Genomic DNA, 27,907 nt, shown 5'->3' on the forward strand with positions numbered 1-27,907 from the left:
TATTGTACACCTTGGGATGTTCCCCACTCCCCCCACATTCTGTATGAAGAAATGCTACTAAAGTCAAGAAACATAAAGTTAAGTGGAAGTGTAAAACATAAACTTAAAAGTTTTACACATTAAGCCTAAATGTGACCCAGAGAATGTATAGTTGAATGAGAGGAGAGGCAGTAGAAGATATGAAAACTAGAATGAGAAACCAAAAAAAATTTGGTTGAGGTTGTTTCATCACCATTTCTCCAAGTGACATCAAACTATAATATACATAGTTGATGTATATGCTCATATCATTAGATGGAACTTAACAGCACAGTACAGCCCCCACCCCCCCCCCAGCCCATGATGTTTGGCTGACCTTTTAACCTACTCTAAGGTTAATCAAACTTTTCCGTCCTACATAGCCTTCCATTTTTCGATAATCCATGTATCTTTCTAAGAGTTTCTTAAACGTCCCCAATGTATCAGCCTCTACCACAACCTCTGGCAGGGCATTCCATGCACTGGGGGCTGGGAGTGTGGTGGTGGGGGGGAGATATCAGGCAAATTTCATATGCTAAAACAAAAATTATTTCTGATATCTCCCCACATTTTCCTCCAATCACCTTAAAATTATGCCCCTTCCCATCAGCCATTTCTGCCCTGGAAAAAAGGGAGCCCATTCGATCTCTGCTTCTTAGTTGGTGCCTTCATCAAGTCACGTCCTATCCTCCTCCTCTTTAACAAGAAAAACCCTAGCTCGGTCAACTAAGACGCCCTCTTATTTAGGCAGAAACCTGTACACATTTCCTATATCATCTCTAAATGATAGAGCACTGACAGATTGGGAATAAAGCGAGTCTTTTCTTGTTGACTTCCAATGACCAGTGGTGTTGAGGTCTGTGTAGGAACCATTTCTTTTTACATTGTATGTCAATGATTTGGATGATGGAATTGATGGCTTTGGGCAAAGTTTGCAGACAATACAAAGATTGGTGGAGGAGCAAGTAGTTTTGAGGAAGAAGACAGGCTACAGAAGGACTTAGACAGATCAGGAGAATGGGCAAAGTGGCAGATTGAATACAGTGTCGGGAAGTGTATGGTCATGCACTTCGGTAGAAGAAATAAAAGCACAGTCCATTTCCTAAATGGAGACAAAATTCAAAAATCTGATGTGCAATGGGTCTGGGAACACTCGTGCAGGATTCCCTGAAGGTTAATTTGCAGGTTGAATCAGTGGTGAGGAAGGCAAATGCAATGTTAGCGTTCATTTTGAGAGGACAAGAAGAGGAAAGCAAGGATGTAATGTTGAGGCTATAAGTTTCAAGTTCCTGGGTGTCAAGATCTCTGAGGATCTAACCTGGTTCCAACATATCAATGCAGCTATAAAGAAGGCAAGACAGTGGCTATACATTAGGAGTCTGAAGAGATTGATATGTCAGCAAATACACTCAAAAACGTCTATAGATATACCATGGAGAGCACTCTGACAGATTGCATCACTGTCTAGTATGGGCGGGGGCAGGCTACTGCACAGGACTGAAAGAAGCTGCAGAGCATTGTAAATTTAGTCAGCTCCACCTTGGGTATTAGCCTACAAATTAACCAGGGCATCTTCAAGCGTCCATTATTAAGGACCTCCAGCCCCCAGAGCATGCCCTTTTCTCGCTGTTACCATCAGGTAGGAGGTACAGAAGCCTGAAGGCACACACTCAGCGATTCAGGAACAGCTTTTTTTCTCTCTGCCATCCAATTCCTAAATGGACTTTGAACCCTTGGACACTAGCTCAGTTTTTTAATATATATTATTTCTGGGTTTTGCACGATTTTTAAACTATTCAATATATTAAATATTGATTTTCTTATATATTTATTAGTATTTTATTTTGTTTTTTTTCCCTTCTATATTATATATTGTATTGAACTGCTGTTACCAAGTTAACAAATTTCACGACACATGCCAGTGATCATAAACCTGATTCTGATTTCAAGCACTGGTTGAGGCCTCACTTGGAATATTGAGCAGTTGTGGGCCCCTTATCTAAAAAAAAGGATGTGCTGATATTGGAGAGGGTTCAAAAGGAGTTCACAAAAATGATTCTGGGATTGAAAGACTTATCATATGAGAAGCGTTTGATGGCTCTGGGCCTCTACTCACTGGAATTCAGAAGAATGAGGTGTGACCTCATTGAAACCAATCGCCTGTTAAAAGAGCAAACACGAGGAAATCTGCAGATGCTGGAAAAGGTCTGGGCCCGAAACGTCAACAGCGCTTCTCCCTATAGATGCTGCCTAGCCTGCTGTGTTCTACCAGCATTTTGTTTGTGTTGTCGCATGTTAAAAGGCCTTGATAGAGTGGATATGGAGAGAGTGAGCCCTGATTAAGAGTCTCAGCCCAAAATGTCAATTGTTTACTGCTTTCCATAGATGCTCCAGCATTTTGTGTGTTGCTTTGGATTTACAATATCTAAATCCAAACATCCATATTTGGGATGCTCCTTGTGACGGGGGAGTCTAAGACCAGAGGAGTAGAAAGACGTCCTTTTGGAATGGAGATGAGAGGAAATTCCTTTAGCCAGAGAGTGATGAATCTGTGGAAATCCGTGCCACAGGTGGCTGTGGAGGACAACTCATTGGATATATTTAAGGCAGAGGTTGATAGAATCTTGATTAATCAAGGAATGAAAGGATTCTGTGAGAGGCAGGAGATTAAGACTGACAGGGAAAATGGATCAGCTGTGGTGAAATAGTACTGTACCACTACTGCAAAGCAGATTTCACGACATATGCCAATGATATTAAACTTGATTCTGATTGAAAGCAATGCTGAGCCACAGTCATGAGTGTAGAGAGAACAGAACAACAGGCTAAGCACACGCCCTTGAAGTGCATCTGTGTTGATATTAAGCCAAAGCTCATATCAGATTTTTAGAACTGCCCAATGATTTACTGGTACCAGCTGACTCAGCTTCAAGGACATATCTGGAAAGTTGCTGGAAAGGTGCTGGAAATGGGCCAGCATTGTTATGAAGGATCCTACCCATCCTGCTTATACACTGTTTGTCCCACTCCCATGAGAGAAGAGGATGCACCGCATCCAGGCCAGGATCAATAGACTCAAAAAACAATTCCTTCTCCCAGGCTGCCAGGTTTATCAACACCTCCACCCATTAATCCACTTGGCATCACTTCTTGTAGATACAATTAGTCTATGTATATAACAGCTACTTGTACGTTGTGTTTTACTGAATTGCTTTGATATTTTTTGTGTTTTTTATTGTGTCCTTCATGCTGCATCGGATCCAGAGAAACAACTATTTCATTCTTCTCAGCACAAACATCGCCAATGGTGTCAAATGATCTGTACATACCAGTTGTGTGGTGAAGAACGCACAGCAGTGCCCCTTTCACGTCAAACAGTTGAAGAAATTTGGTATGGGCCCCCAAATTCTAAGAACTTTCTATAGGGGCACAATTGAGAGCATCCTGACTGGCTGCATCACTGCCTGGTATGGGAACTGTACTTCTCTCAATTGCAAGACTCTGCAGAGAGTGGTGTGGGCTGCCCAGCACATCTGCAGATGTGAACTTCCCAATATTCAGGACATTTACTAAGACAGGTGTGTAAAAAGGGCCCAAAGGATCATTGGAGACCTCAGTCATCCCAAACACAAACTGTTCCAGCTGCTACATAGGGAAACAGTACTGCAGCATAAAAGCCAGGATTAACAGGCCGGGACAGCTTCTTCCACCGGGCTATCAGACTGCTTAATTCATGCTGACGTTACTGTATTTCTGTGTTATATTGACTGTCCTGTTGTACACAATATTTATTATAAATTACTATAATTGCACATTTAGACAGAGACATAACGAAGATTTTTACTCCTCGTGTACATGAAGGATGTAAGTAATAAATCAATTCAATTCACTTATGTAAAGAATGACAATAAACAATCTTGAATTTATAATTGCAGTCATCTCACCTAATGCATGAGCAAGCCAACTACCTTTTGGCAAAACATCATTAACACAAAAATCTGAAAGCTGCTGGTTCTCCTCCTCTTGTGACTAGCCTTTGTGTTGATCAAACTCAGCAGGCAGTTTATTCGCTGCATTTGGTCTTTAATCACCGCCAATTAGCAGCTACTCATATACAAGAAATACAATCAGCCCTCCTTATCCGCAAATTCAACCGTGAATCCCGAAAACCCAGAAGTGCTCTTCCAGCACTTGTTGTTCGAGCATGTACAGACTTTTTTTCTTGTCATTATTCCCTGAACAATGAAGTATAACAACTATTTTACATAGCATTTACATTGTATTAGGTATTGTAAGTAACCTAGAGATGATTTAAAGTATACGGGAGGATGTGCGTGGGTTATCGTGGATCGGGATCAGAAAAAAATCAGAAGTTCGCTTACTAAGTAAGTCGGAACAGGTACATCCAGTATTATTTAGCGTCAGTTAGTCAAACGTTTGCATTCGTATATAGTATTTACTTTACCTTTCTATGCATATAAAACACTTAAGAACGCATGTTTCAGTGCCGGGCTCAGGAAGTTCCCAAGTGTAAGCCAGTGACAGATCGCTATCAAGTGTGTTCTCCACCATGCTGGGTTGATGTGGAGGATCAAAAACCCCAAAACCCAATAACTAAACCACTGCATTGCTTAGTAATAATAGTAGCTTTCATCAGGGCACAGCCTTTCTCACTTTATCCTTTAAAATTGTTCCGATCATTGACTAACGTAGCCTAACACTTTTCTAATGACCGATGGCGTTTCACATCTTTCCGATCGCTTTATTTCCACTTTGTTTTCAATCATTATTGTGATTATTTTCGTGAACAGAAACACTGCGGATTCAGATCTCTGTCGCTGGCTCCTAATGTCCACCGCGCTGAGACAGGTTAAATAAGGTCTTGGGTTCCGCTGGGTCCTATGGTCCACCAGATTGAGACAGGTTGTATAAGGGACTTGAGCATCTGCGAATTTTGGTATCCGCAAGGGGTCCCGGAACCAATCCTCGTGGATAAGGAGGGCCGACTGTACACCACCATCCAATTTCCTCTACCCCCACATTACTTTTTTGATGCTTTATTCTATTTTTTCTCTCTTTCAAACCAAGTAACTTTCAGAAAGACTAAATGATTTAAAGAATATCTTCAAGATTTAGGATTGCTTTATGTCATTTCCAATGCACAGGTGTAAAGGAGAATGAAATAATTGTTTCTCCAGATCTGATACACACAAACAAAATATACGTTTTTAAGATCTGTAACACAGCTTCATTAATGCTATCTTGACTAATATCATTTAATGCAGTAAAGATCAATAAAACTTCCAAGATGGTTCTGAATATGGTGACATGTACTTATAAAGTTATTAGCTGATTTTGACAATCTAATGAATACGCTGTCCAACCAGAGTATCCTCAATAAATCAGATAGCAAGTCTTACTCTGTTTAAAAATATTGCTTAAAAAAATCTTTAACTGGAGACACAAGCAGAAAACAAATTTTCACTCTTCTCTACTCTGAACCAGTGTCTGTAACTTAAAAACAAATCACAATAGCTTTGATCAATCACAATTACAAATATGTCTGAATAGGCAACATCTCCTCCACAATCACAATCAGCACAGGTGCACCATGAGACTGTGAGCTTAGTCCTCTGCTCTACTTACTTTACACTTATGACTGTGAGGCCAAGTACATATGCCATATGCCAATGCCATATGCTAACGACACTACTGTTGTGGCCAAAACAGTATTTAGGAAGGAGATTGAAAGTGTCATTGAGAGTGTCATGACAACAACGTCTCAAAGTCAGCAATACCAAAGAGATGATTATTGACTACAGGAGGAGGAAACCAGAGGTCCATGAGCAAAGCTCACCAAGGGTTCAGAGTAGGATAGGATCAGCAACTTTAAATTCCTTTGCATTATCATTTCAGAGGATCTCTCCCAGGTCCAGCACAAAACTGAAATTACAAAGAATGCACAGCAGCATCTGTAACTTAAAAGTTTGCGAAGAGTGTGCACGTCAACTAAAACTCTGACTAACTTCAATCAACTTGTGGTGGACAGTTTACTGACATCATGGCCTGGTACAGGAACATGAATACCCTTGATTGGAAAAGCATTCGAAGAGTGATAATATAGCCCAGTCCATCACAGGCAAAGCCCTTCCCACTATTGAGCACATTTACAAGGAGAGCTGTTGCAGGAAAGCACCACAGAGTCCAGACCATGCTCTTTTCTCGCTGCTGCCATCAGGAAGGAGGTATAAAAGCCTCAAGAACCACACCACCAGTTTCTGTAATAGTTATTACCCTTCGAGCACAAGGCTCTTCAACCAGTGCGGATAGCTTAACTCACCCCAACACTAAACTGATTCCACAATCTACAGACTCACTCTTAAGGACTCTACAACTCATATTCTTGATATTTATTGTTTATTTATCTATTGCTATTATTGATTTCTTTTTGCATTTGCACAATTTGTCACCTTTTGCACATTGGTTGCTTGTCCATCCTGCTGGGTGTGTTTTTTCACAGATTCTATTGTATTTCCTGTGAATGCCCACAAGAAATTCAGTCTCAAGGTTGTATATGGTGACATATATCTACCTTGATAATAAACAGTTTGAAGTTTGAGTTCTACTCATTAACATTGCCCTTTGAATATGCTACGTATTATCATTCACAGATCTGTAAAACACTATCATAAGACAAAGGTACTGTGCAGAATACAGCCCAGTTATGCACAAGAGACTTAACATCCTAAGAAAATATAATTGATCCAAAGCAGAGAGACAGAGCTGTGTTTGCACCTCACATATTTCAAGATACAATTCTGCATAAATTTTACCAAGGATAGCAAAAAAAAAGATAGGGGACTAAGGTAGGGGGAGATGTTAAACTAATAATCAGAGACAATAGCTGCTCTCAGAGGGGACATATTGGAGACTCACCCACTAAGTCGATATGTACAGAACGCAAAAATAAAATTGCAATTATGCTACACAGTCAACAGTCACCAAGACATTGAAGAACAGAAATGCAATTAGATTAGGAAAAAGGAGCAAAAACAACAGGGTGTTGTTGTGGGTGACTTTAACTTACACAATATATACTGGAACCTCCTTAATGCATGAAGGTTAAACAGCTGGATTTGTGAGGTCAATCCAAGAGTTTCTTAAAACAGAATGTGGACTAGAGGAGGGACCATTCTAGAATTGGAAGAGGGAAATAAGCCTGGCCTGGGTGACTGACCTTTCAGTGGAGGAACACTTAAAAAACAATGATCATAACTCTTTAAGTTTTAAAATAACTATGAATAAATATGGATCTGCAGGAAAATATTAAATTGGGGAAGGCAAATTCTGAGTGCGTCAGGTTGGCGCAAAGGGGGGTTAATTGGGTACAGCTGTTTTTGGGAAAAATCTACAATCAACATGTAGATAGTGTTTAAAATCCAAATGCACAGATTTCAGGACAGTTATGTTCCATTAAGGAAGAACAAGGATGGCAAGGTAAGGGAACCATGAGAAAGGTTGTGAAGTTAGTCAAGAAGGAAAAGGAAGCACTTGTAAGGTTTGGGAAGCCAAAATTGAACATAACCCTTGTGGATATTAAAGAAGTCAGAATAAAGTCAAGTTATGGATTAAAAGAGCCAGGAAGGACCATTAAAAGTCCTTGGCAAGAAAGATTAAAGAGAATCCCAAGGGAAACAATACACACATCACCAACAAAACGATAACTAGAGAAAGGACCACAGAATAGAGGGAGAATATAAGCTTGGAGGCGGACGATATGGGGAATGTGCTGAATAAGTATTTTGCACCAGTATTCTCCACATGGAGAAGAGTGAGATCAATGTGCAGCATGCTAATATGCTAGAACATTTGAAATAAACAGGGATGGTGTTGGGTCTCTGGAAGAACATTAAGCTTGGACAAGTCCCTAGAGCTTGATGGGATATATCAAGGTTATTGAACTAAGATTGCTGAAGCCTTGACCAAAACCTTTGCATCCTCTCTGGTCACAGGTGAGATCCTGGAGGACTAGCGAGTAGCTAATGTTCATTTGTTCGTAATTAGAAATTGGGATAATCCTGGAAATTATAGACCAGCAAGTCTCAAGTTGTAGGGAAGCTATTGGAGAGGATTCTTGGTGACAGAATTTATGAGCATTTTATAAAACCTGGTCTACTCAGGAACAGTCAGCACCGCTTTGTGCAGGGCAGGTCTTGTCATACCAACAAGTGTATTTTTTAAGAAGGTGACAAAGGTGATCAATGAAGCAGTAGATGTTGTCTACATGGATTTTAGTAAGGCATTTAACATGGTAAGCACAACCAGAATATTAAGCAACACGGATAAAATCCTGAAGGAACTCAGCAGACCAGGCAGCATCTATGGAAAAAACAATAGTCGATGCTTTGGGCCAAGTCAGTCCTGAAACATCGGCTGTACTTTTTTCCCTATGGATGCTGCTTGGCCTGCTGAATTCCTTTAGCATTTTGTGTGTGTTGCTTGGATTTCCAGCATCTGCAGATTTTCTCCTGCCTGTGTCCAGAATATTAAGATGCCTGGGATCAATGGTGACGAGGTCATTTGGATTTAGAATTGATTTGTCCTTAAGAGTGTTTATTTAGGATGAGAATGAGTATGAAATCACTTCTCAGACCAAAAAAATTGGGAGCCAATTAAGTGCCCAAGAGCTTCATTATCAATTACATGTCACCTATACTGTGTACAGAACCTCATTACATTAAGTCACCAACTAATCATCTGTGCATGAAGGAGGCAAAGATTCCCAGTGGAAATGGAGAATTCATCAGTCCTGTCAGTGAACATCAAGTGGCAACCACTGCAGTTGCAAGCTATCAGCAAGTCACAATTCAGCATATTATTCAAACTATCCAGCACACAGAAACCAGCCTAATGAAATATAACAGTCTGAATTGATATTACATCAGAACCAACCTTGCAGTTTCTTCAAAACAGCAACTTCCATTTTGAGAACTTGCTTTGGTTGCTGGGCTGACTCCACCTTGAGAGCAACATTTTCCTGGGTCAAGAAGTCCACAGCTTCATAGATTTCACCAAAGCCCCCGCCTCCAATCTTTTTCAACTGCAAGACAAAAATGAACACTTTAATAAATAAATCCACCATACCAAAATAATTACAAAGTAACTGACATTTAGTGTAAAGATATTTACAATTGGCGTAACTATTAGTGTTTTAGAATTTATAAATATGGCTCATATTTGTGTATCAATTTTCCAGTAAACAATTGAAAAATAGAAAAGATAGCCTTGTATTTTCAGACCTTAGAGGCCCACTGAAATTTCCAGTGAATGAAGTACTTTACATTCTGTCTCTACTGTAATGTAAAGATACAACCACCAAGTTGTACACAAGTTCCCACACATATCTTGTCTGATTATACCAGATAAATCATTTGGAGTCATTGGGTTAAGAAAAAGTTTTTCCTTAAAGTAATTCTACTCTCCTTCAAAACCTACTGCCAAGATCTTTCAGGTCCACAGAAGCTCAAGTGTGATACCACTGGCCCTTATAAATACAGTGGAGAAGCACTCAATCTTAAATGTTGGTATCATGATGGTGACCACAAAGCAACCACATTGTCCTAAAACCCCTTAATTTAATGTCTTTTGTAAACAGAAAATTATTTTCCTTACATTGCATTTTTGTGATTTTAGTGTACCAGGAACATTTTCCAAAAGCAGTGCAAGCTGAAAAGTTATACAAATATATATTAAATATATATTAAATACTAGATGGTAAGCCTTGGAGTTGATCACCAAGGCACACAAGGCCCAGGTTATTTTGGAGAGTATTCCTCAATGCCACCTAAAGAAAGGTGACAAGCAGAGGTTTATAAAAGTACAGAACTGCACCTAATAACTTGTTATCCATAAGCTAGTGAATTCAATTGAAATTGAATTATACTTCTTTTAAAATTAAAAGAGCTTACCACGTACTGAACACTCTGGATGGGACACTTCCATGGCCACAGCCAAGAGTGGCTTTGTAATACTACCACCGTTTCAACTGAGCAAGATCTGCAACAACTAGTGATTAAACACAAACTTCAACCTTATAATTAACCTTTACAGATGGGTCTATCCATTTCAGCATTGAAAGGAGTATACTACAATCATTATGAAAATAAGACTTTAAGGACATACTCCACCATTGTGCTAAATGGAATAGGCCGCAAAAATCAACTGCCAGCTCAACACTGGACATCCAGGAAAAGCTGTGGATCATCAGCTGCAGCCGAGGAGTAAAATACTGCATTCTCTACCCTCATAGCCGAGAAGATTGATCACTCTGGCTTTGTAAACAGGCAATAGGGAACAGCCATGTTTTAATGGAAGGTTCAAGGGGCACACTATGACAGCAATAAGACAGAACTAAAAATTGAAATATTAACTTGGTTAATCTGCTAATTTCACAAACAATGGACCTAACCAATGCACTTGTCATGCCACATCTCATTGTGAATGCTGATAATAAATTAAACTAAAAGCAGAAGGAAAACCCAAAATATGAGCCAGTATATCTTACAGGACAAGACTGAACCATATCCAAAGAAGAATCTCATGAAGGAAGTACTCCTTCTGAGATCCCAAGTTTCATCTTAGAATCGGAGCACCTGAGCTGTACAACACAGAACACAAGAATGTAACACGTAGGCCCACTTCTTCAATTCCAATCACCATACTAATCACACTTGCCTGCATTAATTCCATGTCCCTCTATGCCTCTATTCACTCAAGTACCTATCCACATACCTCTTAGATGTTGCTAAAACAACCTCTCCCACAATGTCACAAAAATAAAAGAGCTGGTTGTGGAGTACAGGAAGAATGGAGACAGGCTGACATCAGTGGATCTGGAGTTGAGAGGGTGAACAAACAGCTTTAAGTTCCTCAGCATAAACATCACAGAGGATCTCACATGGTCTGTACATACCGACTGTGTGGTGAAAAAGGCACAATAGCGCCTTTTACCTCAGACGGTTGAAAATGTTTAGTATGGGTCCCCAAATCCTAAGAACTTTCTATAGGGCATTCAATTGACAGCATTCTGACTGGCTGCATCACTGCCTGGTTTGGGAACTTCCCTCAATCGCAGGACTCTGCAAAGTGGTACGGACAGCCCAGCACATCTGCAGATGTGAACTTCCCATGATTCAGGATACTTACAAAGACAGGTGTGAAAAAAGGATCCAAAGGATCATTGGGAACCTGAGTCACCCCAACCACAAACTGTTCCAGCTGCTACCATCCAAGAGACGGTACCGTAGCATAAAAGCCGGGACCAACAAGCTCCAAGACAGCTTTTTTCACCAGGCCATCGGACTGATTCTACATTTATAAATTACTCTAAATTGCACACTTGGATGGAGATGTAAATGTAACTCTCACTTTGGCTAGCAACTTAATATAGGAGGTGTAAGCTCCCAGCCCGGCCAAACTTAAGAAATCCCGTTTGGGCGGATGCTGCGCAATGTGTCCCCTATTACAAATCAGTACCCTAAAATAACAAACAGTACACAATATGCGATTAAATGATTAAGCTTTATAAATCTTATTTTGACTACATGGTTAGTAAAGAAAATGAAAAAAAAAAGAAAAAGGGCACAATCTTATGAAACAGTCTATTGCACAATGTTGGAGCTCACTGATAAGCTGGTTGTCCACCATTGACCTTCTCCCTTTGTCGCTGCCCTTCAGACCCTCGCTCAAGTCCAGCCGGTCCGGCGTTCTACCAATTCCCTCCATTCGCGTCTTCTCTCCTCATCTCACCCCGGCAAAAGACTGTGAAAATCCCTCTTCCAGACTCACAAGAACAACAGCACTCCAAACCCCATTATCGCTAGTTATAACCCAAACATTGCTGCTACAGAGAAACCGTTACATTATCAGTGAAACCTTACAGCATGTTACACAGGAGTGAAACCCTACAGCATGTTACACTCTCCCCCCACCAAATTTAGTCATGTCCTCATGACGTTGCGATAATTCGCCAACCCTTCCTGCAAATCAAAGTCTAATCCATGTGTAAAAGGCAGTGACATAGCTCCCCAAAACAGTAGGCGTCACACTCTGTTACCCTGGTGCTACGTAGGCCAACTTATCCAGTGGTCTCCTAATTCTCTGAGACCTCCACACCCTATCATCTAACTCTTCAGGTTCTGACACTACTGGGAATACTTCCAGAATACCTGGCGAGGCATCTATCCCTCATCCCCACCTGCAACTCGGAGCCATCTTTCCCATGATCAAACCCCGCTTCCTCCCCTGCAGAGTCCCGCTGCAACCCAGGCTTGCCCACAGATATCTCCCCCCCCACCCCCCCCAACTTCACCTGTCTCAATGGGAGAAGGGCCAGGAGTCTCTTCCTCAGTCAATGAGGAGTTAGCAAAAGGCAGCATATACCACACATTCAGGTCCTCATTCCCCCAATCAGTATCGCTCTCAAGGGTGGAGGCCGGCCTAACCTTGCCTGTTGGGGGCCTGGTAGCCACCCCACCTTTCCAAAGAGTCCTCGTACTAGGTGTAGGCTCCAAGTCTGGCTCTGGGTCTACCTGCAACTCTTGTACCAGGGGTAACAGGCAGTTCTGATGGAGAATCTAGACAGACCCCTTCCCATCCTCTGGTTTCACCGGGAAAACTGGTAGGTTTGGCATCTGACTCTCCACCACATAGGGCGTAGCCACCTAGCGATCAGCCAACTTATGCTTTCCAGGTAGCCCCAAATTCCTTATGAGGACTCTGTCTCCTGACAGGAGTTGAAGAACCTCACCTCCTCTTATTCTCTTGATTCTGCTTGGCAGCCGCAACCCCAGCTAATTCATAAGCCCTTTTCAACTGTCTTCTCATGTCAGACACATACTTCAGATAAGTCTTCAGTGATAAGTCAACTTCGTCAGTCCCAAAACAAAGGTCAATGGGCAACACACACAAAATGGACAACCTTCCCTCGCGGCCAAACATCAGATAATATGGCAAGTACCCAGTAGCTTTATTTCGTGTACAATTGTAACTGTGAACCAGATGCCCAATATGTTGTCTCCACCTGCTCTTCTTGCTGCTCTCTGGGGTCCCGAGCATGTCTAGCAAGATCTGATTAAACCTCTCTGGCTGGGGATCACCCTATGGGTGATAGGGCGTGATCCTCGACCTCTTGACTCCAAGCATGCCCAGTAACTCACTGATGAGTCTGCTCTCAAAATCCCGTCCCTGATCCCTGAGAAGGCCATAATAAATGAAATACTTCTCCCTTAACACTTTTGCCACTGTAGACGCCCTCTGGTCCTTGGTAGGAAAAGCCTGAGCATATCTGGTGTAGTGGTCTGTGATGACCAAGACATTCGCTGTGTTGCTGGTATCAGGTTCTATTGACAGGAAATCCATACACACCAGGTCCAGAGGCCCCACACTCCACAGGTAGGACAAGGGAGTCGCCTGCGTAGGCAGTGTCTTCCACCATATGCATTGAATGCATGACTTGCAGTATTCTTCTACCTCTGACTTCATTTGAGGCCAGTAAAGCCGGTCTGAGCAATCCATAGGTCTTTTCCACCCCCAAATGTCCAGAATCATCATGAAGTGATTTCAACGCCATCCTCCGATACTTCTCGGGCAGAACCAGCTGGCAACGCCAGGGTCAGTCTGGGAGGTACGTGACCCGGTTCTTCAGCTCCAACCGAGGCCATTCTCGTAGTAATGGAGGCACCAACGTGTGTATCGTCCTCTCTGCCTGAGCCACGTCTCCCTTTTCAACCGCCAACCAAATGTACCAATGCTCAGATCATCTCGCTAAGCAGCTGCCACTTCCCCAGAACTCAATTCCGGCAGCTGATTCGTCTTCAGAGCAGTCAGGCTACAATTAACTTGAGGGATGGTGTCATCAGAGGCTCCCAATTGATTCACCGCTCGCTCCTGCCCCTCCTTTTACTCTGCCTACACAGTGATGGCAAACTGACACATGACCTTCACCCCCGGGGCAGGAATGCTCTCCCACATCGGCCTCCGAGAACTCCAACTTCAGTGACAAATAACTGTTGTATGGATAATCACAGGCACTAAACCCCCAGATCTCCAGTGCCCTGAATGGTGTCAATGGTAAATGCTTCAGATACCGGTTATAAAACAAACGGTACAACAACATGACCTGCGACCCGGTGTCAAATATAGCTTTAGCATAAATGCCCTCTATTCGTAGCGATACACTGGAACTAAGCCTTCAGGAATTGGGCCTTTCGCTTTCAGAGGTTCATTGATACATTGCTGGGAATGTGTTCCCTCAGAGACACTAGGCCGTTCCAAGTTTTCCCAGCAACTCTCCCTGCTTAGGTACCCGGGGACCCACTCTCCTTATGGTGTGACACCTGCTGCCAGCAGCCCTCTGCATTGTTCGTCCCTTTGGGGAATCCGCCCCCCCAATCAGCTCCATCACATGGGGGGCTCACACCCGCTGATAACAGCCGACATATCTCCATTCTCAACTCTGCCACAATCTCCGGGGTAGGCTGTCTGTGGTCACTTCACCACAGGGAACTACTACCAAGGAGTGTACCCTGCTGACAGAGTCCTCCCGCGCCTCCGCTGCATTCTCCTCTTCCCATACCTCTCTGACCAGCTCAACGAAAGGTAGAGGGGGGCACGTCTTGCAAGACTGTTGCAGACCCCAAGCAATCAGGTCATGGGACTGGGCACCCCAGGCTATTTGGTCCACTTAACTGATGCACCTCAGCCAGCTGAATGACCCCTCTGCGCCGCAAACAATGTAGCTGCCTCTCTAGCTCAAAAATAAAAGCAGAAAACTTCTGCCCCCTCTCCTGACATGTGTTCTGAAACCCCACCATGAGCTCCAATGGGCCAAAAGCATTGCCCAGTGCTTGTATGTAATTGACAGCTGTTGCTCCTGGATACTTCAACCTGATAGCTCTCACAGCGTCAGCACATTCAAACTTCCAACCAATCTCTGTCGCTTTTCATCATCAGAGCACTGCCACTCATCTAACTGAGAGGGCCACTCTACCCAAGTCTCATACTCCTCCTCCCCTTTAGGGGTGGGCGTTATTCCAGACAATAGGCGGAGCCTACCATAGCTGGGACTTTCAATCTGATTTTGCCATTGATTTGCCAGAAGTAAAGGCAGATACTAACTGAGAATTCTCACTCTTCACTGGAGGATGTGGACTAATTAGACGTTCCAAATCCAACCACTCCTTCCCCTCCATCCTCAGAAACAAGAGAATCCTGTCTTCGAAAAGTCCACCCCAGTGACTGTCTGCATTAAAATGAGATCTGCACCAGCAATTCATCCGGAGTACAAATAGTCCCGTTACAAATCAGTACCCCGAAATAACAAACAGTACACAATATGCAATTAAATGACTGAGCTTTATCATTCTTACTGTGACTATATGGTTAGTAAAGAAAACAAGAAAAAAGAAAAAGGGCTCGATCTGATGAAACAGTCTATTGCACAATGTTGGAGCTCACTGATAAGCTGATCATCCACCATCAACCTCCTCCAATCGTCGCTGCCCTTCAGACCCTCACTCCAAGTCCACCCCATCTGGCAGTCTACTAACTCTCTCCATTCGTGTCTTCTCTCCTCATCTCTCCCTGGCAAAAGACCGCGAAAACCTCTCTTCCAGACTCACAAGAAAGAACAACAGCATTTCAAACCCCGTTATCTCTAGTCATAACCCAAACATTGCTGCTACAGTGAAACCATCACATTATCAGTGAAACCTTACAGCATGTTACATAACGTAAAGGTTTTTACTCCTCATCTATATGAAGGATACAAGTCAATTCAATTCCTCCATCACATCCACTAACAGCTTATTCCTGAAACCAAATACTATATGTAAAATTTTATCTCTCAGTTGCCCTTTAAACCTCTTCCCTCTCACCTTAAAACTCATATCCTCTAGTTTTAGGCAGCACTGCAATAAGAATCAGACTTTGGCCATCTATCCTATCATAATTATGCCTCTCATAATTTTATACATCTCTATCATGCCAGTTCTCAGTCCCCTTTGCTCCAGAGAAAACAGATTAAGCCTAATCAATCTTTCCTTATAGCTAATTCTTCCCATCTATACAACATCCTGTGAATCTTTCATGCATACTCTCTAGCTTAATCAGTATAGCTGCACACAATACTCCAGGTGAAGCCTAACCAAGGTTTTGTACATCATAACCTGTAATATGAAGTCCCAACTCTTTTACTCAATGTCTCAGCCAATGAAGGTGAACATGCCATACACTCTCTTCAGCATACTGTATATCCATGTTGCTACTTTTTGGGAACTATGTACCTGTAACTTCTTGGTCTCTGCTCAACAACACTCCCCAGCCTCTGCCATTCATTGTGCACATTCACCTCTGGTTTAAACTTACTAAAAATGCATTACTTCACACTTGACAGTGTTAAATTCCATCTGCTATTCCTTTAGCCAATTCCTAACTTGATCAATATCCTTTTGTACACTTGGACAACCTTCTTCACTGTTCTCTGTACTATCAATTTTTACGTTATCTGAAAAATTACTGATCATGCCACATACTTCCTCATCCAAATTATTACAAATTATACAATAAACAGAGGACCTAGCACTGATCCCTGATGATAGGCTTCCACTCTGATAAAGAACCCTCTACCACCAGGCCAATTTTGTATCGAGTTGGTTGCTCACCCAGGACCCCATGTGATCTCATCTTCTAGACTTGCCCGCCATGCAGGGTATTGTCAAAAAAACTGACAACATCCATGTGGACAATGTGACGTTGACACGAGGGAAGCAATACAAGATCGAATCCCACTCATGGCCACAGAAATGTTATCTGGGCCCTGACTTACCGCTTACCAAGACTTTGACCCTCCCTGCTATACAACAGAGCCAGTTGTGGTAACACTGATACTGTTGCTTTCCCCTGAGAGGCCACCAGCATCCTAGTGCCCAAGAGGGCAACAGTAACCTGCCTCAATAACTACCGTCCAGTGGCACTGACCTCATTAATGAAGTACTTTCAGTGGTTGATTATGGATTGCATTAAATCCTATCTTCCTACTACATTGGACCCTTTCCAATTTGCTTACACTGAACTTGAATTATTCTGATATTAGGCAGCTGCTGAGGACAATAACCTACTCACCGACTTAGTCTGAATTTCGTCAAAGCAACTCAACTCCAGATCTCATGACAGCACTTTTTTTTATCCTTTCTTAACAAGGGAGGAATAGTAACATTTTCCCAAACCATGTGCCTGCAGCTCTACTCCTTCTTGATAGTAGAGATTGTGCCAACCAAATAAACTGCTTTGCCCTGGATGCTGTTGAGAGTTGTTGAATTGAATTGAATTGTTTTGAACTGACTATTTCTTACATCCTTCACATACACGAGGAGTGAAAATCTTTATGTTACATCTCTGTCTAAATATGCAATCACAATAATTTATAATAAATAGAACAGTCAATGTAACATGGAAATACACTCAAATCAGTGTGAGTTAATCGGTCTGATTGCCTGCTGTAAGAAGCTGTCCCAGAGCCTGCTGGTCCTGGCTTTTATGCTGCTGTACAGTTTCCCGGATGGTAGCAGCTGGAATAGATTGTGGTTGGGGTGAGTTGTGTCCCCAATGATCCTTCAGGCCCTTTTTACACACCTGTCTTTGTAAATGTCCTGAATCATGGGAAGTCCGCAACTCTAGATGTGCCCGGCTGCTCGCACCACTCTCTGCAGAGTCTGCAATTGAGGGAGGTACAGTTCCCATACCAGGCAGTGATGCAGCAAGACAGGATGTTCTCAATTGTGCCCCAGCAGAAAATTCTTAGGATTTGGGGACCCATACCAAACTTTCTCAACCATCTGAGGTGAAAGAGGCGCTGTTGTGCCTTTTTCATCACATAGATGGTGTTTACAGACCACGTGAGGTCTCGTTGATGTGGATGCAGAGAAACTTAAAGCGGTTTACCCCGTCAGCCCCAGATCCATTGATGTCAATAAAGCTTAGCCCATTTCCATTCCTCCTGTAACCCACAACCAGCTCCTTTGATTTTGCGACATTGAGGAAGAGGTTGTTTTCTTGACACTACTGTGTTAGGGTGATGACTTCTTGCCTGTAGGCCACCTCATTATTGTTTGAGAATAAGCCAAAGTAGTGTCGTCAACAAATTTAATTAGCAGATTAGAGCTATGGATGGCAACACAGTCATTGGTATACAGGGAGTAAAGGAGGGGGCTTAGTACACAGCCCTGAAGGGCTCCTGTGTTGAGAATCAGAGGGGTGGAGGTGAGGGAGCCCACTCTTACCACCTGCCTGCGATCTGACAGGAAGTCCAGCAACCAGCTGCACAAGGTAGGGTCAAGGCCGAGGTCTCTGAGGTTCTTGTCAAGCCTAGATGCTCAACAAGAATGTGGTCTTGAATGCTGAACTGTAGTCCAAGAACAGCATTCTCACATAAGCATCCTTCTTTCCCAGATGTGCAAGGACAGTATGTAGAGTTGTGGCTATTGCATTGTCTGTCAATCTGTTATGTCCGCAAGCAAATTGTAGGGAGTCCAGTTTGGGTGGTAGCAAGCTGCAGATGTAATCCTTGACCAGCCTCTCAAAGCATTTCTATATTATTGAGGTGAGTGTAACTGCATGCACACACTTCAGCTTTTGTACTGCTGATAGTAGAAAGCTACTGATCAGAGAATACTCAGCTCCCTACTTCCTCATGTAACCAAAACATACAAGTAGCTGATCCAGTTACATTTCCATTTAATGGTAGCTAAACAACAGCAATACTATGGTTAAGCTCATTGTTGTTGAAGATACTCACTGCCTAGAACTTGTATAATTTTAATACTTAGAGTCACATCAATCCGTGTCTAAACATTATCTAATTCTAGCTGCATGGAGGCATGGATTGTTTCATTTGATGAGATGGTAAAGGAATTGACAGAGAGAATATGATACTTCAAACCCACATATGACAAAGCCTATACAATGTCCTCACTCAGGTTCATAAGGAGCAAATAACCTAGATGCAATAAAATGCCAATGATAATATAAATTCGCTGGACCAAATAATGACAACACAAAAAGATCGTTTCTTATCAGTTTATTTCTTTGAGCTCAGCCAGTGAGGGAACTTGGTCCGGACATCAGGGGAGAAGCATTCTCATCCCTCCGGCGGTTCAAACAAGTTCACTGCCTGACATCAGAATTGTTACAATTTATAAGGTCACCGATACAAAAGAACAATCAATTTGACAGACACTCCAGCCACTTTAATTCAGAAAAGGAATGTTCTACTTGGTTTGTTGGAGCCAAAACTTATTACAAAGATAAGAACATCCACCAAATTTATGCACTAATTAAGAAAGGAATGCCCTGTCTAATTTCCATCAGGTACCGTCTTTTGTCAAAACCAAAAAGGTGTGAAAAATCAGGAGACATCCTATGTGGACCTGTGTGAACTTTAACCCTTATCTTGCTCCAAAGAAGCAACTGTGAGACATTATTCAAATATGCTGCAGTCACTCACAAAATACACAGACATAGTCGGTACTTAACCCATTATTTACAGGAATCTGAGAATAATTTCCAAAAAACGCTAAATCCGCCACTTCCATGATATTCAATAACATTCAGTTTGTTCACCATTTACATCCTGGGAATCACCACTGGTCCAAACAGGAACAAACTATAGTCCCCTCTTCCCCCAAGGAATAGGCACTCTTTCTGGCTGGAGCTGATGAGAGGAAGACCCACGTAAAGCTATGGGGCCTGATAACAAACCTGGTCAGGTGCTGAGGGCCTGTGCAGCACAGTTAACAGAAGTTCTAACAGTCATCTTTAACATCTCTCTGGAACAGTCCCAGTCCTCACAGGTTTCAAGGCAGCCACCATCAACCCAGTGGCCAAGAGGGCTAACAGGTTACTGTTGTACCCTGTCTTAATGACTACAGTCCAGTGGTATTAAATCCCATCTTCCTGCTACATTGGACTCTCTCCGGTTTGTTTGGAGGTTTGGATCACTCAAATCAGTCCATTGACAATGCCATAGATTCTGCCCTCCATTCCATCCTGTCCCACCTAGAAAATGGTATTGAATATGATAATCCCTCAGAAGCTGGTATGGAAACCGTCCTCGTTAAGTCTCAACACCTCTCTGTAACTGGATCTTAGATTTCTTGACAAAAGCACCACAGTCAGTGCATCACACACAAAATGCTGGTGGAAAACAGCAGGCCAGGCAGCATCTATAGGGAGAAGCATTGTCGACATTTCAGGGCAAGATCCTTCGTCAGGACTAACTGAAAGGAAAGATAGTAAGAGAATTGAAAGTAGGAGGGGGAGGGGGAAATGCAAAATAATAGAAGAAGACCAGAGGGGGTGGGGTGAAGCTGAGAGCTAGAAAGGTGATTGATAAAAGGGATTCAGAGTTGGAAAAGGGAAAGGATCATGGGACGGGAGGCCTAGGGAGAAAGAAAGGGGGAGGGGAGCACCAGAGGGAATGGGCAGAGAGAGAGGAAAAAAGAGGAGGGGGGAAAAAACTAAATATATCAAGGTTGGGGTAAGAAGGGGAGGAGGGGCATTAACGGAAGTTAGAGAAGTCAATGTTCGTGCCATCAGGTTGGAGGCTACCCAGCCGGTATATAAGGTGTTGTTCCTCCAACCTGAGTGTGGCTTTATCTTGACAGTAGAGGAGGCCATGGATAGACATATCAGAATGGGAATGGAACGTGGAATTAAAATGTGTGGCCACTGGGAGATCCTGCTTTCTCTGGCATGAACACTGACTTCTCTAACTTCCATTCTCTTGACAGAGACTGCAGCTTGGCACCATCCTGAATAAAAAATAAAGGAAATGACTCTCCACCATCTTGTCCTGAGCAGTTGGAAAAGGGCAATAAATGCCAATTTTATCAACAGTGGCCACGTCCTCAAATCTGGTGTATGGGCCCACGTGCCCATGAACCCAGAGCACTCAACTATTCACAGTCACTGAGTCTCCATGTACAGAGGGCCTGAAAATATATTATAAATTATTTTTAATCATTATGGATTCAGTTAAATCAAAGAACTCATGGCCCAAAAAAGAAAGGTTTAAACTTTTACTCAGAACAGCTAACCTACAATGTAAATATTTCCAAAGCAAATCAATAGGATAGAAAGGTCAATGTTATACCTTATTTATAATTGCATTCAAGTATACAAATTAGGAATAGGCCATATAGCTCTGCCATTGAACAGAAACATGATCAACCTGATTATAACCTGAACTCTGGATTCATGCCTACCCACCGTAAGCTTTCACTTCTGCTTATAAAGAACCCATTGCTTTTTCCTTTAAGATTTATGTATTCTGCATCTATTGGCCTTTGAGGAATATATCTCAAAAGACTCAGAGAATATTTTATCTCACTTCCATCTTAAATGAACAATCACTTTCTTATATCCTTTGCTCACTATTCCAAATTTCACTGGTTATAAACCTCCACAACTAACACATCATTCTCCACAACTTCCACCATCTGCAACGGGATATTACCACCCAATACACCTTCAGCTCCCTTCCACTCTCCACTTTCCGCAGGGATTGCTCCCTTTGTGATTCCCTCATCCATTTGTCCCTCTCCACTAATCTTCCTCCTGGCACTCGTCTGCGCAAGTGATTGAAGTGCTACACCTCCTCCCTCATCTCCATTTAGGGCTCCAAACTGTAGTTCCAGGTGAGGCAGGGCTTCACTTGCAGAGCTGCAGGGGTCGTCTACTGTATCAAGTGATCCTAATGCAGCTCCCTGTACATTGATGAGACCCAATGTAGATTGAGGGACCACTTTATCAAGCATTTCAGTACATCTGCAAAAAGCAGAAGTTCCCAGTGGCCAACCATTTCAATTCCTATCCCATTCTGACACACTGACCATTGCCTCCTCTTCTGCCACAATGAGGAACGCCTCATATCCTGCCTCGGTGATCACCAACCTAATGGCATGAACATAAATTTCTCTAACTTCCAATAAGTCTTCCCCTCTCCCTTCCCTCCTTTTTATTTCCCCACTTCGGCCTCTTACCTCTTCTCCGACTAGCCCATCGCCTCTCCCAGATGCCCTGCCTCCTTCCATGATCCATTTTCCTCTCAAATTCCTTCTTCTCCAGCCCTTTGCTTTATCCAGTTGTCACCTCCCATCTTCTTACTTCACCCCCTTCCCAGCCACCTGACTTTACTTATCACTTTCTGACGTCCCTCCCCTCCCCCCCACCTTCTTATTTTGGGTTCTTCACCCTTTCCAATCCTGATGACGGACCTTAAGCAATTCAGCAATTTCCCAGCAATTCAGGTCTATCAGTAACCATTCAACAAAACCAAAGTACTACAGATACTGAAAAACTACTGAAGATATCAGCTAGTATTTGAAACTTTGGTCAGAACCATGAAGTGTCAAATATTTAAAAAGTGCAGGAAAAAGGAAGTAAAGAACAAAAAGATAAACATTAGTTTGGAAGGCAAAATAACATACATCAAGTTGATGAAGGCAAAAAAAAATCAATCTCTGTTATTCCAAAAAAGTGGGGGAGATAATGATCTAAAAATAGCAGCAAGGCTATAAGATGAACAATGGAAAAACGAAGTGCTAATTCCTGAGCACACATTGAGCATCAGTAGAATAGGATAGGATATCAAGGACACAAATGTTAGTTAAAACCAGAACAACCAAGGTCACACCTGCTATCAAAATACTGCTTTCTGCAAGGCAATTACTCTTTTTGGTCTCCATTATCAGAGGAAACTCATCATGAGCAAAAACTATGATGTACAAGCAATGCATTTTATCAGATTTTATTTCATTCTGTTATACACAAACATACACCCACCCCCAATTAAGCAGATGCCTCAATTAGCCAAAGTTTCATAGAAATAGTTAAAAGGTATAAAAAGACAAACTACCATTTAACTGAGTAACAAATTAGAACACTCCCAATACAACTACAGCACAATAAAACTGTATTAGAGGTTAATAGTTATGAGAGGAATTTATCCAGTGTACACTTCCATATTCTTTTGATTGACTGTAAATGAATAAAATCAGCACAGACGCCTGTGCATAGAGTGCCTTGTCTTCATTGCCTTCCTCCAAAAAGTCAAAATAAAATAAGTGAGCAAAAAAAATCACTGCTTTTTGAATTGGAGTCTGTCTGTCCAAATGGGTAAGATAACACAAGCACTCGTAGCTGACACTATTTAAAAACAACTCACTCCTAGTGTCTAATGGCCATACAAACGCATGCAATTGATGCTAGTTGGAAACAGTCCCCTATCCCAATTAAGAGTCATAACATCCCAAATAAACAAAGGGAACCCCAACTATTTTCTCAATTAGTTTGCTCTTTAAAAGATGTCCCAAATAAGTGGCTGTCCCAATTAACCAGAATCCACTGTAGCTTTATTGTAATTTATAGTAATTTTGTATTCTACTGTACTGCTACTGCTAAACAAATTTCATAGCACAATGCAAGAAAGAATTGGAGACTTAATTTTTTTTAAAATTTGATTAGTGAAGAAATTATAAGGTTGTGAAAACTTATCTAAATTCTTAATATTTGATATTTTAAATGACATGTTGAAATTACACTGTGTCCCTTTTTGAATTAATTGCAAGCTTTTCTTGTGGTTTAAAACAAGAGAGGTAAATCAGAGGAAAGCCAGAAAAAGAACAGAAGCATGAAATCAGGCAAATAATGTTAATTCTCTATGTTTTCCCAAATTATATATAAGCACAGCATTGTTGTGCTCTCTAATTGATATTATATACCAAAGCCTCTAGATGTCCTGAGAGAGCTACACTTCCATTAATTAATGGCTGGCACAGATGATTAACTGTAAATAATGCTTCTGCAGCACAAATCACAGCTTACATACAAATAACACATCAAATTTCCACCTCTTATCCTTAGGCTGGCAGTCTTAATAGAACACATTTTCCCTCATTTTTTCTTTGATATTTCAATTTTTCAGTATAATCTTTATCCAACAGCTAGTCACTTAACAAATTACAGAAGCAACATGTTAACAGATATAGAAGTATATTAAGTAACGAAAACAAAAAATTACCAAGTGCTTTTACATTCTTGGTATTTCCCAGGTTTTACACTTATTAAAATAAATAGAGATAGAGGTTATTAATCACTCCAAAGAGCATCTGATCCACAAAACTGGCATTCAATTCATCTGCTTAGTGAATTAGGAGACTTTCTCTGGACACCACTGCTATAATTAACTTTGAGATATCATGGAATGGAGGACGCCAAGATAAAAAGCAACAACTTTAACTACAAAAAAAATCAAATGCATGTGTTAACAGAATAAGATGATCTTCAAGAATATATCATAAGAAATGCTATTTCATTTGCATAACACCAGCAGGATATCAATATTCCTTTATGTAGATTCCCTCATCAACTAATCCAAGGAGATTTTTATTTTGAAAACAACAGATCCCAGTTATATTTGGCTTGATAGCATGGTTTTATACTGTAGCTTTTTACCAAACTTTTGCACTGCAAAGACACTGAGTTCAGACCTTATCTTTCAGTAAACTCATGGTCTTCTAGCAACAGCTGATATTTGCCTGTGTCCCTGGGAACAATCTATGTAACAGATAACGTGCTGAGCAGTTGTCAGGATGTACACCAACCTCACTGCTTCTCCTTCCAAGCCTTCTTGGAAATGTGCAGTCCACAAATAGATGAATGACTACTTCATTCCCACAAAGCCAGCTCCAGGGCACTGGGCACTAACAATGAAACACTGCTTGGCATTTGACATTGTGCTTGTTTGAAAGCTCTAGTGATAATATGTTTTGGCAAATGACTTCAAACAGCTACTCAGAAACCTTGCAACAGAATCCAGCACCGCTTTTGTTTAGGGCTTTGAAATCATTCCATGTGGATCACAGCCTGTCAGATATTCTGGATAAAATGCTCAGGTGGCAGGAACAGCCTATAGCAATAATGGGGACAAAGAGAAGTTCAGCAGGTACTTCTGTAAACCTAGAAGTTCTGGAGTCTATTCTCAGATCAATACAGCCATACACTAAATTAGCTCATAATGAACGCCATGTTGCATACAATCTCTCCCTCTTCTCCAGAGATATTTATAGTAGATTAGTTAATAACACCATGGTTTTGGAACATGCCCTGGATCCTCCAATGGCTGCAATTAGATATGACAATAAGGGTATCGGGGATCAGATGATGCCAAGTGCCTTAGCCTTGGATTCTGGCCCTCAAAGCCAGCTCAAAATAGTTGCAAATGCTTATCAGTAGACCAACAGTGAATACAAGCAGGAGATGGCAATCTTATCCATGTAGAGGCCTTAATGTGAGCACTTCTACAACTCAAATCAATCATCCATCTTATTCCAATGTCTTCCTGATGTTCCCAGCAAAGGGCTCAATCCCACAAACAAATCAAACAGTAATCCTGACCATTTACTAGGAAGCTTTCCATTTCTCAGCTGTTAATTTTTAATGTCTGTCTAGAGCAATTGTAACCAATCACAGATTATCTCCTAAAACCACCTTGTATGGAGTACATCATACAGCATTCTGTGATAAGCCTTTCCTGAGCCCAAATATTCACCCTCATCCTATACACTGGAATTGTACAAAGCTGTCAGGGGTCTTCCTGGAACTTACAGTGCAGATCAGTGTCCATTCCCAATAGGCAAATATAACCCAAATATCCAGAATGAAACCATCAATTTTAATTTACCTAGTCAGGAAAAAGTAGAAAAAGAAAATAATAGAACAACACAGAAACAGGCCCTTCAGTCCACAATGTTGTGCACCTAGGGAACTAAACCCTTCTGGCTACACAATGTCCATGCCACTCCATTTTCTGCACTTTCTTGCACTTATTTAAGAACATCTTGAAGGCCTCCATCATATTTTCCCCTCACCCCAACCCCCAATAGGGCATCCCTGGTACCCACTACTGTGTAAAAATTGTTCTATACCAAGATCAAAAACATTTACTATGCAGAAATTTATTCTTAAGTATACCTGCAGACTCAGCAAGTTATTAAAATATTAAATGCTTTCCTTATAAGTTGCACAGAAAGAAGGATCACAAGCATTTTTCTCATAGAATCTTACATTCAAAGTATATTTATTATCGAAGTATGTAAACCATATACAACTTTGAGATTCATCTCCTTACAGCAACCCACAAAAGATTCAATAAAGTCAAGAAAGCCAATAGAGTCCATAAAAAACCCATCAAGCATCCCATGTACGGTGGGGGGGGGGGGGGGGGAGAAATCACAGTGTGCAAACAATAAAAGTAAGCAAATAACATTTAGAACCAAAGTCCATGTAAGTGACTGAACAGCCAGCCATCACTGCTGCTGATTCAGGAGCCCATTAAGATGTGACTTCAGCTTCAGATCAGCGCAGAGATGAGTAAACCACGGAGCACTGAGCTGAAACAGCCGTTGCCTCTCATCTGGTCCTGAAACCCCAATCTTTAGAATCTGGCTCGTTGCTTAAATCATCCAAACACCAGATGCTCCTCACTCGAGGACACTAGCCTGGACACTGTCGCCTCGATTCAGCATGACCTTGAACTTCAAATTTCAGGTCTTTCCTTGCTTTCGGACTTGCCCACCACTTGACCCTGCATCACCTCCATTCTGCCACATCAAGGTCACGCCAGCAATGGCCAAACATTGGCTCGTTCCTTACTCTCGTGCCCAGGCCAAGCCATCTGATTTAGCCCACGCACACCAAGCCACAGCTGTCCTGCTCCTTCAAGACTTCAGTTAACACTTCAAAATGCTAGGTTGTACAGACAGTTCAACAGCTCAAACCCAAAAGAGAAGTTTCAGGCTATTAATTACAGTGATCATATCTGAGAAAAAGTGCAATTAATACAGTTTTGTTTGCTATCTGCAGGTCATCACCATGCTTCACCAGCACCATCTTAAACCAAAACTCAGTAACTGATATAAAACAATGAGAAATCCATGCAATAAGTGAGACGATCAAAAGCCCTTCCCATACAAAGATCTTTTACAGCATGAATTAGCATACTCAAGCTACTGTGACTCAAAAATTCTAATGTAACATAATTTATTTTTCAATCTCATTACAAAAGTCAGCATATGTCTTTAGTTTAACTTGCAAATTTGATAGAGAACTCTTTCAGCAAAAGTAAAGATTTTCAATAAAAGGATCTTTGCTTCAAATTACTAACAATTTCTCCTACACCAAAACTTGAACTGTTTAGCATTTCCATAATTTTCCATTCCTTTTGAAAATAAAGATTTAGTTTGTCACCTCCCAGCTTTTATTAAAGTAGAGAAAATAACTAAACTTAGTTAAACTTACCACTTTCCATCGTTCTTTTACTAGGAAACTGACAGACAATATGTCGGGCTGCTCGCCTCCCCCGCTCATGATTGTGGTCCCTTTTGGAATAGGTGCTATACAGTGCACAAGTCAGCTTGGATCTTCAGAGCTGCAAAGGTTGGTTCCATTTAATCTGTGATTAAAAATACAAATCAAAATGAATTATCTGGTAAAATTAATAACTTGATTCTTTATCACATTTATTGCCAATAAAAACTTCTAGATCCAAAAAGTGGGGCATCATGAAAAGTTCATTGCAAAAGAAGCATGAACTCAGTCTCCAGGAAAGAGCTGCACACTGTTCAAAATAGCACAGGTGAATTTAAATTAGTTTTAAGCAAAGAAAAAAGCCACAATGTCAATATTTTCAGCTTTTTCACCTGAATGTTGAAAATAACAGGAATGAACTTTTTCCCTGAAGCCTGCTTTACAATAAATACTTCTGTGCTCTCTT

The 27,907-nt window shown here is 41.5% G+C and overlaps 1 protein-coding gene across 2 annotated transcripts in view; it reads right to left on the reverse strand.

Moving 5' to 3' along the window:
* LOC132382062 (tau-tubulin kinase 2-like) overlaps positions 1-27,907 on the reverse strand; it is a 377,848-nt gene that overhangs the window by 242,930 nt on the left and 107,011 nt on the right. For both annotated transcript variants that reach the window (XM_059951917.1, XM_059951909.1), the window contains exons 2-3: positions 27,433-27,586; positions 8,971-9,118 (exon numbers count right to left, since the gene is read on the reverse strand). In XM_059951917.1, the coding sequence (XP_059807900.1) occupies positions 8,971-9,118; positions 27,433-27,501 (217 nt within the window). In that variant the 5' untranslated portion in view covers positions 27,502-27,586. The remainder of the gene's footprint in view (positions 1-8,970; positions 9,119-27,432; positions 27,587-27,907) is intronic.

Source organism: Hypanus sabinus, chromosome 2 (genome assembly GCF_030144855.1).
Source record: "Hypanus sabinus isolate sHypSab1 chromosome 2, sHypSab1.hap1, whole genome shotgun sequence".
Taxonomy (NCBI): Eukaryota; Metazoa; Chordata; class Chondrichthyes; order Myliobatiformes; family Dasyatidae; genus Hypanus; species Hypanus sabinus.